Here is a 13,773-nt window from a genome sequence, read left to right on the forward strand (position 1 = left end):
CCTGCCTCTGGGAGGCTGCACAGTTCATCAGATTGAAGATGAGACTCATTATATTTAGTTCCTTACTTGTTTTCAATTAAACTGAGAAAAACACGAGGTATGTCTCAGGGGTTATATTTTATGTCAAAAATACAGTAGCTTTAGTTTTGACATTGGTGAGAAACTAAAAACATCACAAATATATATGATCACTATTTTAAAAATTCTAATTATCAAATGTCAAGTAAGATCTTTCTTTTTTAATGGTAAGTTTATAACGTTGTCCCTGAGTATTTTTGTTTGTAGGTAATATAACTTTCAAGATGTTAAAGTACAGCTATATTAATAACCTGGTGTATTAAATGGTATAGGTCAAACCTGATGAATTGAATCTTGTTCTGTTGGATTTTCACGTATCAAGTTTTGATGTACAGAAGCCAGCCACTGAAATGAGCATGCTGAACAGACAGTTCTTGCCTGCTAGCCCTGGTGGCATGAGATTGGACCCCCTGCTTACTGGCTTTAAAACTTGCCTGAATATTTTACACCAACCATGATTTAGTCATGAAACCACACATTTTTTCCTATTCCCTGAAAAAGATGTACTAAATTGGTCTACGTGTCAAGGGTCTCAAAGGGCATATGAGAAATCCTAGGGGATAAATCCTCCAATTTGTTTCCTGGTAAGAAATATCCCTCATCATAAGTGCCCCTGTGAAGACACAAGGTTTCTGATGAGGTAGCGCTGTTCACCTCAAGAATGTTGGTGCTGAGAAAGGTTGAAAACTACTGGTATTACTAATACAAAGATAAATAAATTTCCTGCCACTAAAGGCAAAGTATATTTGAAGCATTTTCATTTTTGAAACTTTTCTTGAGAAGGTTCCAAAGGGACTTTTTCTTGCTTCCATATCTAAGGGGTTGCTTCTCAGGTACATTTTGGGAGAAATTATATGCCTGTAAATTTCTTCTCTGAAAAACATTTAAATAAACTAGTAACTAATATCCAGTTATTTTATTAACAGCTATTACAGAGGTTTGCCAGCTATCTTACCCTTTTCTCATTAAAATTTGTTTAGGAAAGGGAATGGTTTTTTCTTTTTTAAAGCTAATACAAAATTGGCTGTCTATTTAAGAGATACCAATATGCTCTTCATTCTAATAAAGCAGATGCCTGGCAAACCCAGCACACTTCTGCCTCTCTTCCCCAGAGAGCTCCTACAGGGCAGTCAGGCTGCAGAAATGCTGTCTACAGTGTTGGTTGAGAGACAACATATTTCTCGATCAAGTGACAATATAAAAAAGCAGCATACCTGGGTCATGAAAGAATGTTCTCATGAATAGTATTTTGACATCGGGCCTTTTGATTACATTAAAATGCTAAAAGCACCGTGTTTCAAAGTCTGCTATTACATTTACCGAAAGATATTGCAAGACAACGGACTGTTCGTTCACTAGGTCACTCAGTGGTCTTCATTTAAAATCCCGGCGACAAGTTTCCTTTATATTAAATGCTGGGAAAAGCTTTTCTCCTCCTCAGAAGAGCTGGTGTTTTTCCGCTGTCAAGGACAACATTTAGCTCAGTGCTGCTCAGCAGGGTGTTACGGCATTCTGGGCAAATCAATTGTTGCCAAGTGGGATGTCCCCCTCCCACCACGGCCATTTAGCATCCCTGGCCTCCAGACATTAATGCCAGCCAGGCACTCAGTCATTGTGACCACCCAAACTGCCCACACACATGATCAAATGCACGAGTAGAGAACACGCTAAATAAATTGTTTACTTGCTTTGTTCTGTCTACCAGGCAACGCAATTAAATTTGTCCTTAAAAAAAATATCCGGGTAAGACCATTATGTTCTATATTTCTACATCCTAACTTTCTCCCACTCTTGAACTTCCAATTTAAGTTATATTTCCCTTGGTCCCGAGTTTCACTTTCTATTCTGATTTTATCATTAAGACAATCCAAATGATTTTAGGAGCCCGATGAGGAACAAATAAATGAAGATCTCTTGGCAGTTCAGAGGCATTAGCCCTTTCATTCTTAAAAGTAATGCTAACTTGAAACAAACCACTGTTTTACAAAATATGCATTTTTAACTCCTACACATAAAGTGGTAGAAAAACTACTCCTCAGACACTTAGTTCTTAGAAATTAATAAAGGATAATAAGCCAAAAAGAAGAAAATAGTTTTTAAAACCTTTGATGAAAGTTACTATCTGTAAATAAATTTCACATTTATATAAGACTTTATTTCTATATAATATCAATTTTAAGCGAGAAGAGTCCACAGTTTTTTATTACCTTTAACATTATAAAAATCCTTTTACTAAAAAATAAATAAATAAATAAATTCTATATGAACCTAGTTTTTGTGTGTCTTCATTTTAGATGAAAAATTTTGGAGGAAATTTGTTTTGGGTTCTGATTTAACTGCATGATTCCCTCAGATTCCTCATTGATTGGCAAACTTTTATTGAGGGAAACGATTAAGTAGCTCAATAATTTTAGACATTTAGATACTGATTTGTCTTTTACTATAAAACATCTTCAGTGGCTCCAGTGCCCCAAGTAATGTTCTGTTTTTTACACTTATTTGTATGTCACTTATAATCTTAGTAGCTACTTTTGAGGGGTTGCTTAGTGAAGATCTTATTAACTTCTGTGAAGATGAGATAAAAACTGAAGATGACATTATGCTATATGCTTCTTACCTTAGACGTGCAAACAGCTATGTTAGCAGGAAGCTGGGAAAACTGCTTCAGTTCAAATACATCACGTGCTGCCCATCGGCTCATGTGATTCTCAGCTTTGCTTGATCCAATCACATTCTGGTTTGAGTGAATGTAAGCCACTTCCTGAACACCATCTAGAGGTAATTGATGTTTATTCAGTGATGTCTCATTAGAAAGCAATATGGTTCCATGTATAATTTAAAAATTATCAGCAATACACGAAAAGTCAGTTATACTTGTTTTGTTTTTAATCCTCAAGAAAAATATTCAGTTTGTCTGTTAACATCATAATGGTCATTTAAAAAAAAATTAAAAAGAGAAAGAGTTCAAATATGTTGGTCTAGGTTAACTTGGAAGGACTTTTCCCTCTCATCAATATGAGAATTTCTAAGATTAGATAACAATCTTTTTAGACTTAAACCTGAAATGAGAGTTTTGCCCAACAGAAAAGTTGTGGTGAAGGGTCATTTCTATGAATTTGTTGTTCCAGTTGATTTTTAAAAAAAATATTTGTATTGCTTTCAGAGAGGAAGGGAGAGGGAGAGATAGAAACATCAATGAGAGAGAATCATTGATCAGCCTCCTCCTGCACGCCCCCTACTGGGGATTGAGCCCGCAACCTGGGCATGTGCCCTTGACCAGAATCGAACCTGGGACCCTTCAGTCCACAGGCTGATGCTCTATCCACTGAGCCAAACCAGCTAGGGCTCCAGTTGATTTTTAAAAATTGTTTAATAATTTAAGCTCAGTGTTAGCCTCATCTGTTCCTTTCAACATGGACTTGATTACAGTGATGAAGTGGGAGCGAGGGGTTTATGACCAGGGAGTTTCGTTTGGTTGGCTTTGTTCAGTTTTACTGTTTGTATTCTGACTTTTTTTGTACATATGCCCAGAGAATGTCAAGATTGGAAGCTTTTTAGGAAATGAAAAAAATTAACTTACAGCTTTTATCTGAAAGAAGTTTAAAAAATGGCTACATTTTTTATTGCTTTGCTTCTAGGTACCTATAATTTACTTTAAACTGTGGTCATAAAAGAGAAGGCTAGAACTAAGGTCTGTAAACGCTCTCTCCAACAGCTCTGGCAATGAACCTCGATTATGACCTTCAACACTTGTGCTGTTTCAGTCCTGAACTTCTCTCAACCAGACTCGCCAATCATGCGAAAACAAGATGTTAAATAAGATGACTGAAAGAGCAACTAAGATCATATTCTCACGTTTCAAAGCACCAGGGAGTATGCATGGCAACAGTTTAAAACCTTCCAAAGCCCTCACCGGTTACTCCGTGGTTAGAGCATCGGCCAGTGGACTGAAGGGTCGAGGGTTCGATTCCAGTCAAGGGCACATACCTGGGTTGCAAGCTCAATCCCTGGCCCCAGTTGGGGTACGTGTGGGAGGCAACTAGTTAATGTAGCTCTCACATCGATGTTTCTCTCTGTCTCTCCCCCTCCCTTCCACTCTCTCTGAAAAATCAATGGGAAAAAAAATATCCTCAGGTGAGGATTAACCAAAAATAAATAAAATAAAACCTTCAAAAGGATTCTTCTGGTAGAAAATTTAATCAGATTTTTCTTAATTTTGATGATAAATTTTATGCCTTACTCAAAATAGCATTAGTTACACACTAGCTCTTGACATCTTTTAGACAATAAAATCCAAACAAAAAAACTCAGCTGATTAAAAAAAATAGTTTATGTAATAATTCCTCAAACATAAAATCTAGTTGTAGCACACAAACCAAACGATAGTCCAGTAATTAGTTCAGCAGTTCTCAACCTGTGGGTCATGACCCCTTTTGGGGTCGAACGACCCTTTCACAGGGGTCACCTAAGAGCATCGGAAAACACATATATAATTACATATTGTTTTTGTGATTAATCACTATGCTTTAATTATGTTCAATTTGTAACAATGAAAATATATCCTGCATATCAGATATTTACATTACGATTCATAACAGTAGCAAAATTACAGTTATGAAGTAGCAACGAAAATAATTTTATGGTTGGGGATCACCACAACATGAGGAACTGTATTAAAGGGTTGTGGCATTAGGAAGGTTGAGAACCACTGAATTAGTTACAAGGGTATCAGAATGTATACTATCATGAACATTAAATATATTTTTATTGATTTCAGAGAGGAAGGGAGAGGGAGAGATAGAAACATCAATGATGAGAATCATTGGTTGGCTACCTCCTGCACGCCCCTTACTAGGGGTTGAGCCCACAACCCAGGCATGTGCCCTTGACCAGAATCGAACCTGGGACCCTTTAGTCCACAGGCAAATGCTCTATCCACTGAGCAAAACTGGCCAGGCCCATCATGAATTTTAAATGAGACTACTAATAACTGCAAAATAAAGCCTGATTTGCAAATAAGTTAATCACAATGATGGTTTCCACATCACTGTATCCTTGCTTTTACACTAGCTTTGTGCATATAGTTTTTTGGGAACTAACTCTCTAAATAGCTTCTCGGCAGGTGGTGGTGGCAGGGAAGCAGTTCTTCCATCTCTCTGAATCCCACAGAGAGCAGACAGTAATTAGAGAGCAAAACCCACGCCACAGACAGCACTTACTCCGGAATCAGGTGACCAGATACCCACGTGAGCCCGAAAATACAGGCACGTGGGGACCCACCAACAGCTACACACTCTGCACCGCACCAGGGTCTGTGTGAAGGAAGAAGGAAGCTACAGAATGGCACCTGCTCGATCTGAGAACAGGAGACCACAGAAGAGCCAACAAGTATTCACTGGGAAGCAAAATGGGCCAACTGGAGGTAGCAGCTGATCTGGGAAGGTTCCCACTCCCCAAGGCTGAGTGGGTGCATGGGGCGGAGGCAAGACAGCCTGAGGGCTGGAGCAGGCTAGCAATTAGTAACTTCCCAAACTGACCCAGGGGGCTTCCAGGTCAGGGCCACACCATGAGGAAAGGAGAAGATCCACCAAAGGAGGGGAAAGGGATAGGGATGGGCAATCCCACCACAGTTTTGAAGGTTATACAAAAATCACAGATATGGATCTTTGTGAAGTTACATAAATGCTCCTAAACTCTGCCTCATTTAAAAAAATCAGGGAAAATTTTTTTATAAGAATAAGGAAGAGGGTCAAGTCTCATAAAAATTATGAGAGAAAAGAGAATAAGCAGCAGAATTTATCCCTATAATGAAAACATGCCAGATATATGTGCTCACAAAACAAATTAAAACAGTAACTGATTTCAAAATGAGGTAAAAGAGTTCAAGAAAATGATAAAACACAGGAACCAACAACATAAATCAGAATTAAAATAACTTAGAAATAGGTGGCAGAACTCAGGAAAAACTCAAAATTTAAAAAAATTTATTTCAGCCCGGCCAGTCTGGCTCAGTGGTTGAGTGTTGACCTAAGAACCAGGAGGTCACTGTTCGATTCCTGATCAGGGCATATGTCTGGGTTGCAGGCTCGATCCCAAGTAGGGGCTGTGCAGGAGGCAGCTGATCAATGATTCTCATCGTTGATGTTTCTCTCTCTCTCTCTCCCTCTCCCTTCCTCTCTAAAATCAATAAAAAACATTTTTTAAAAATTATTTCAGAAATAAACACTAAACTAGAAAGAGTATAAGATGGAATGAACACAATAGATAAGCAAAAAAGAAATGAAAAAGATATAAAAAAGGATTTGAGAGGATGTGACAAATTCAGGTAAAGAGCGAACATTTGAATAACAGGAGCTTCTGAAGAAGAAGGCCAAGCAAACAAATAAAACAAGTAACTAAAAACACTAGCATAAGAAAGTCTTCCTAAAATCAAACCCAAGTTGAAACTATATTATGAGAACACTGACCAACACTGCTATGGACTGAATGTTCCTCCTCAGTTCATATGTTGAAGTCCTAACCCCAGGGCGATGGAATCTGCAGTTGGACTTTGGGAAACAATTAGGTCATGAGGATGGGCCCTGAAGAATGGGATTAGTGCCCTTATATGAAGACACAGGAGAGAGATGATTTATCTCTCCACCAGGTGAGACACAGCAACAGGGGGGCCGGCAGGAAACCAGGCAAAGGGCCCTAACCAAGAACCTAACCATGCTGGCGTTGTGATCTTAGTCACCCACACTTAGAACTGTGAGAAATAAATGTAGGCAACTTAATCTTTGGTAGCTTATTATAGCAGCTGAGCTGATTAAGACAAACACCAAAACACAACCTAGTAAAATCACTGGACAATAATGAAAAGAACAAAAAATGCTTTGAACATCTAGAAAAACAAACAAACAAATGGACATGTAACACAGCACTTCATGCCAGAAGAAAATAAAGCTACATATTTAAAATACTTAAGAAAGTGTGAGCCAAGAATTTTATATCTAGCAAAAATGACTTTTAAGTATAAAGGGCACAAAGTGTTATCAACAAGAATCTGAGATTGTCCTCATGAGTACTTCCTGAGGGAGCTCCTAGAAAACAAGCTTCAGAAGACTAACGTGACTTGAGAAACACTGATATAAGGACTAATGGGGAGCGTTATATGTATAGTTACCTGCAAACCAAGAATAAATTAATTCTAAGAGGGGAGGCTATGCAACACAATGTCTGCAAGTTCCAACACTGTGAACATAGTATATCTATTTTAAAAGTAGGAAGAAATGGGAGAGCATGTTTTCAGGAATCGTAATGTAGTATTATTGGTATTTTTACTTTTATGACTTTTATATATATGGGATAAAACAAATGAGTAATTATGGAACATTATAATTAAATCATTACCTATATGCTTAAGCACCAGAATTAACATTATAGAGGAAATGGTATACAAATGTAATACATAAGAGGTTTAATAAAAGCTCTATAGTCTCAAATTATCAATATAAATATGAGAGTATCAATATAAATTCATGAAGTATTTAATCATATATAAAATGCACATATATGTATATAAATACATGTATACATAAAAACATGTAAATATAAATATATACACATGTAAATATAAACATGTATAAACATATAAACATATGTATAAAAATGTGTGTGTATATATATGTTCATAGATATAATCTGCCCACAGAAAAGGTCCCAAAATAATAACCAAGCTAGTAGTAGCCATGATCATTCCTAGCATAAGACTGAGATCTTGAAACATGCTTTCTCGCTAAAAGAAACCAAGCCTTCTTGTCTGGGGCAGGAAACGTATGAGATGAGCCTGGGAGATTTTGCAATATCAGAGAGCAATCCAAGATTACGAGCATCATGACAAAGGGTCTCAGGAACCAAAATGCTCATGTCCAAAGGCTCCCATTGTCCAAAGATGAGACAATTAAGCTTCAATAATGACATTAACTGCAATAGATTGAGACCCATTAAAAGTATTTGAGTCAATTAATTCATGATTTTCAGAAAGACCATTCCTTCTAAGGATGATAGGGACCCATTTATTATACTAAAAACTGATAAGGAAATGAATTAAGTATTTCCCCTGCCTTTTCTATGTGAACTATAGCACTGGGTAAGTAACAGCAGATGTAAGTATCTCCTTACAGAAGCATTCTAACTAACAAAACAGAAATGAGAGAAGTAGAAAATAACACGTTGCTATTCTGAGTGAATAAATAGTTATAGGCATTAAGCATCAATGGCCGTTAAGATAATAAAGAGAGACCAAAAAATATCTTGTGCCTCCCATAGTTTTGCCAAACACTAACATTTATCGTGTCAAAAGGGACTGAACCTCAGTTTGATACAGTCTCAGATATGGCTCAATGGCAGGAAATATACAGGGCAGAGGAATATGTTCAGCCTCTTTAGAGAACACAATTAGCAAAATCCAAATTGAGGAAAACTCTATAGATAGCTCAGGTAAATCAACAGATAAATCATAAGGAAATGGAAGGGATGAAAGAAGAATACTATAGAATAAAAGAGATTATATAATTTTTTAAAAATGAGACCAAACTATGTCTAGGGATACATATTTGTGTAATAAAATTGTAAAAAAGAAAAAAAAGTAATTAGTATAAAAGTTGGAATAATTAGTATTTATGAGGATGGAGGGGCTGTGATTAAGATGAGGCAATGGAGAGGATTCTGGGGGAGGTGACAAAGTTTTCTATCTTGACCTAGGTGGTCTTCCCTTTATCCTGCCACCCACCCACTTACCCATTTGTGCCTCAATGCTTGATTGTAAAGAGCTATTTCACAAGCTCATTCAAGAATCTCTTACAGATCTATTTAACAAAACAAATAAGTAAAGTTTTCAGAAAGTATCTGTAGTTACCTAAAAATTTATCCATTGATTCATTTATCTGCTCTTGATTGGCAATGCTCTCATTTGAAAATTTCATTGGTTTTCTTGGTACTAAAGTGCTATTTTTCTTATGCCTAGGCAATTCTGAAGAGAAACCAATTTTATCTTTAATAGCATTTGGTCGATGTTTCTGTTTGGAGAAACCAATGTTGCTAACAAAAAAGTCATCATCTGAGGATGAAAAATCATCAATAACCTGAGAATTACAATCTTCATCTGTTGCATACAGTTGGTTTGCTTTCTTCATTGTTTTAGAAAAAGTGTCAAGTTCCCTTTTATTTTCCTTTTTTCTCTTGGACCTCAAAGAACTAGTAGTTCTTTGTTTTCTTACTCTTGACTTGGAGGAAATGTCAATGTCATCAGATTCATCACTAATATCACTACTACCTCTTCTTTTCATAATAGACTTCAGGGTCACGCTCTTAGGATTTAATTGTTTTGAAATTAGTCCACTTCCTCTGACATCAGCCTTTCTATCATCACCATCATTTGTTATTTCTATAGGGTTTTCTGTTTCAGAATCTTCAGATCTATCCGCGGGTGGCCTAGACTTTAAACTACTCTGAAGGGATTTCTGAGTTGTATATTGTGTGGGAAGGATGACATCACTATCTTCTGATTCTGTGACATTCTGTAAAATGCAGTGGTGGTCAGCTGTATTTTTAAAATTCTTCTTATCAGACTCAGAAGAAATAGGCTGTTCTAAAATCTTTTCACTTTTCTCAAAAACACATTTTTCACTTGGATTTAGGATATTAGCTGATTTCTGATGTTTTGAAGTACCAAGAGGGGCTTGATTTTTCTGACGACCAACGTCTTTGGCTTCTGCTGCAAGGCACGGGGGCTGCTCCTCAGGACTTTCATTGTCGGAGGCAGTATTTTCATCACTGTCATCAACTGCTTTCCATTTTGTCTCGAGCAATTGAGAGAAGCCACACTGGAGTAAGGTGAGCTGCCCGGGAGGACTGGAGGCTTTACTTAGGTCAGATGCTTTGCCTTTGGCAGGCTTGACTCTGGAGTTGTCCACCAATTCATCGTCACTGAGGTCGCTGCAGAGACCGCATGCATCTTTTGCCGGTGGTTCCGCACCTCTGTGTTCTTGACCGTCAGGCTCTCTAGACTATGACAGAAATATCAGAAAATGTCAAGAGGATGACATCACATCTATCATACTGGAAAGGAATTAAATTTGGGCAGATAACTTGTACAAGTCTATTACATAGTATTTTGTAAAAGTACACTTCATAAACAAAGGTAAAGGATTTAATACTATGGTCTGGTACACTATTTTCTTTTTTCAAGTTTAACAACTTTCTCAAAATAAACAGCAGTTTAAGCTAGAACACCACGTGACCATTCTGGCCTCAAAAGGGAAAAGCACACAACTTACTGCTCCCTGTAGCCCAGCAGGTGCTTCTCCTCGTGCTTTGAGGAGGAGACAAACAGGAGTTAACAAAGAAAAGAATTCGCAACTAGAAAATGGTTCTAATCAATTAAAATTAAAAATAAGGTCAAACAGAATCTTGACAACCAGAAGTAAAGGAAATATTGAAGATATGTTGAAGCAAACTTTGCTATAAATTTAAGTCCATATTTAATTTTTTCACATCAGTCAGAGCTAAGTGTATCTTTCAGTTTCCTAAAACTGAGGCTTTATTAGTCAGCACTTTTGGGACAGTATTATCTAGCAATACTTCTGTCAACATTTGCTATTCATGTATTTCCATAAATTAAGAAAAATGTTCACCCACATTTCAAATCATACCCCTAAAAACAAACAAGAAAAAACCAGCAACAATAATAATTTAAAAATCTACACATAATTTTTACTTTTAAAAGATCTTTTGATAACAAATACAGATTTTTGTATAAGTGAGATGACAAACTACTAAAAAGATAGTAAGATCAAGGACTGAAATAATCTACGTAAGAGAATAATTTTGATGTTTGGATTTAATAATCTTAAATACACTTAGATTGCTATTTTCCCATTTAATTTGTTGTCTAGTAAACATCATTTTAAAAGGAGACTTATGGCCCTAACTGGTTTGGCTCAGTGGACAGAGCGTCAGCCTGCGGACTGAAGGGTCCCGGGTTCGATTCCGGTCAAGGGCATGTACCTTGGTTGCGGGCACACACCCAGTAGGGGGTGTGCAGGAGGCAGCTGATGGATGTTTCTCTCATCGATGTTTCTAACTCTCTATCCCTCTCCCTTCCTCTCTGTAAAAAGTAAAAAAAAACAACCAAAAAAACCCCAAAACAATTTATGTAATACTTTAAATAATAAAGAATTTAAATTTAAAAAAAAAAAGAATTCACAGGAATAAAATAAAAAATAAAAAAGCTATCAACATAAGAAAAATCATTTTAGCTTGGATTGGTCACTTATACAGAGCATTTAATTTTGGACTTACGGTTTTGTTTAGTTAAAATTCCACTGTAGATATAAATGCCCGATGGGTGCTCTTGTTCTTATGATACAAAATGTTATATTAGCCTACATTATTAATTTTCCTGACAGTCCTAATTTTGTGTCCTTTTTAAAAGGCATTTTCTTTACACATCGAAAAATGAAGGGGAAAGGGGAGGAAACGTAAGCCTGTCACAGTCCATGATTTCTAGGCGTTCTGGGCTACAGATTCCAACATGCTTACTGGTTCTCGGTGGTGTTCTTGAGGTTCTTCTTTCAACCACGTTGTGGCTGTCATGACCCCTGCTTCCACTTGGCCTTCTCTCTATAAAGAATGCAAATAACTGTGTAAAATATGGGGTAGAAAACACCCAGATAGACAACAGCAATGGCATGCGAAAACTTGGCGTTAAGAAAGAGTGCAGCTTGCTTTAGTTCTCTTAGTTATTTTTAAATTTGCTAATTAAGGAACTCATATACACTTTATATAACATTTTAAAATACTCTTAATTCTTAGGTAGTGGAGTGGCACAGCGAAAGCATGCGGGGCCCATAAAATACTCTTAATACTCTCACTTCTTGTTTTAATGCTTACTTTTTCAGATGGAAAACTAACAGTGCTTTTTAGACAACTCCATTTAAAGCTCTAGTAGGTAAGAGAGGGTGGGAAAATCTTGTATGTATACATAGAGTAATGACTCCGTAATAACCATGTCTATGTAATAATCACAGTAAGGACATTGTCTACATTTCAAACAGCACAGATAATGTTGAGTACTGAGAACTTGATATTCTAGCCCAGCCGTGGGCAAACTATGGCCCGCAGGCCGGATCCAGCCCATTTCAAATGAATAAAACTAAAAAAAAAAGACCGTACCCTTTTATGTAATGATGTTTACTTTGAATTGATATTAGTTCACACAAACACTCCATCCATGCTTTTGTTCCGGCCCTCCGGTCCAGTTTAAGAACCCATTGTGGCCCTCGAGTCAAAAAGTTTGCCGACTCCTGTTCTAGCCTATATTGCTAGTGTACTTATTGTTCATATTTATTAAAATGCTTATTGATTCCTTAGGTATAGCAGTAGACCTCAAAATGAAAAGGCCCATCCTAATATGAAACTTAAAAAGGTCTTAATTATATAACAGGTTTGCTATATCTTTTGGGAAATTATCTATAATAATCAAAGCATAATATGCAAATCAACCGAACAGCAGAACGACCATCCAGATGACCTTCCGGACAATCATGCTATGACACGCACTGGCGCCAGGCCAGCCAAGTGATCGCACCCCATGCCTGTCGCCCACAGAGGGAGGCAACTGGTGTGTGTGTGGGGGGGGGGGGGAGGGTAGAGGGGCAGCGCTGCACAGATGGCAAGCAGTGGCAGCGGTGGGGGTGGGGCCAGCTGCCAGCAGCCCAGGGAAAGAAAGCCCTGATAGGCCCTAATCGCTGGCCAGGACTAGGGACCCTACCTGACGGGTCCTGGATTATGAGAGAGCGCAGGGCCGGGCTGATGGACACCCCCCTCCCTGTGCATGAATTTTGTGCACTGGACTTCTAGTTTATGCATATAGAGCTTTTGGTATATCATTTAGCAGAGGTATTTAACTGCCTAAATTCTAGAATATTAAATTTTCTTCAAAAGGAAATTAATATATTTCTCTTTTAAGGCTTTATTTGTTGATAGAATGAGAGGAAATAATACTACCATCACCAGAGTTTCGAATGTCCAGCTTATGAATACATAGACATACCAATGGCATGGTTCCAGCTACCTGGTATCTGTCTGGGCAACAAGTGAGAATTTCCCCTACAGATCTTTAGAGCATGATAAACAGCTCCGAATGCCATACTTTCTCTTCCAATGCCTAGAAGCTATTACCGCCAAGGAGTGGGGAGCCTCCTGCCCATGACTGACTTTCATCTTTCCAACAGATGCGAAATGGCTGAACAGCTCCAACTGGCAGTACCAGAAACCCTCAAGCGATCAGAACCCCTTTGTGACAGCAAAAGGCAACTGCAATTTTCTGCTGCAGTGCAGCCCAGCACCGTGGTTACATGGGTAACTCCTCTGTTTTTCTCCTACCCTCTGACCCATCACACTATCACCCTGGCCCAAACCACTCCATCTCTGGGCTGATTATTGCATACCTTCCTGCCGCATTTCTTGCTTCCATTCTTGTACTTCTGCTGTCTAATTCTTTTTTTTTTTAATATATTTTATTGATTTTTCACAGAGAGGAAGGGAGAGGGATAGAGAGTTAGAAACATCAGTGAGAGAGAAACATCAATCAGCTGCCTCCTGCACACTCCCCGCTAGGGATGTGCCTGCAACCCAGGCACACGCCCCCAA

The 13,773-nt window shown here is 37.9% G+C and overlaps 1 protein-coding gene across 1 annotated transcript in view; it reads right to left on the reverse strand.

Annotated features, from left to right (window-relative positions):
• The window catches only part of ERCC6L2 (ERCC excision repair 6 like 2), a 123,094-nt gene that overhangs the window by 36,106 nt on the left and 73,215 nt on the right, over window positions 1-13,773 (reverse strand). Inside the window, exons 15-17 of the mRNA XM_059656405.1 lie at window positions 11,662-11,742; window positions 8,978-10,127; window positions 2,696-2,850 (exon numbers count right to left, since the gene is read on the reverse strand). Coding sequence (XP_059512388.1) covers window positions 2,696-2,850; window positions 8,978-10,127; window positions 11,662-11,742 — 1,386 coding nt within the window. The remainder of the gene's footprint in view (window positions 1-2,695; window positions 2,851-8,977; window positions 10,128-11,661; window positions 11,743-13,773) is intronic.

Source organism: Myotis daubentonii, chromosome 11, assembly GCF_963259705.1.
Source record: "Myotis daubentonii chromosome 11, mMyoDau2.1, whole genome shotgun sequence".
In the NCBI taxonomy this organism is placed as follows: Eukaryota; Metazoa; Chordata; class Mammalia; order Chiroptera; family Vespertilionidae; genus Myotis; species Myotis daubentonii.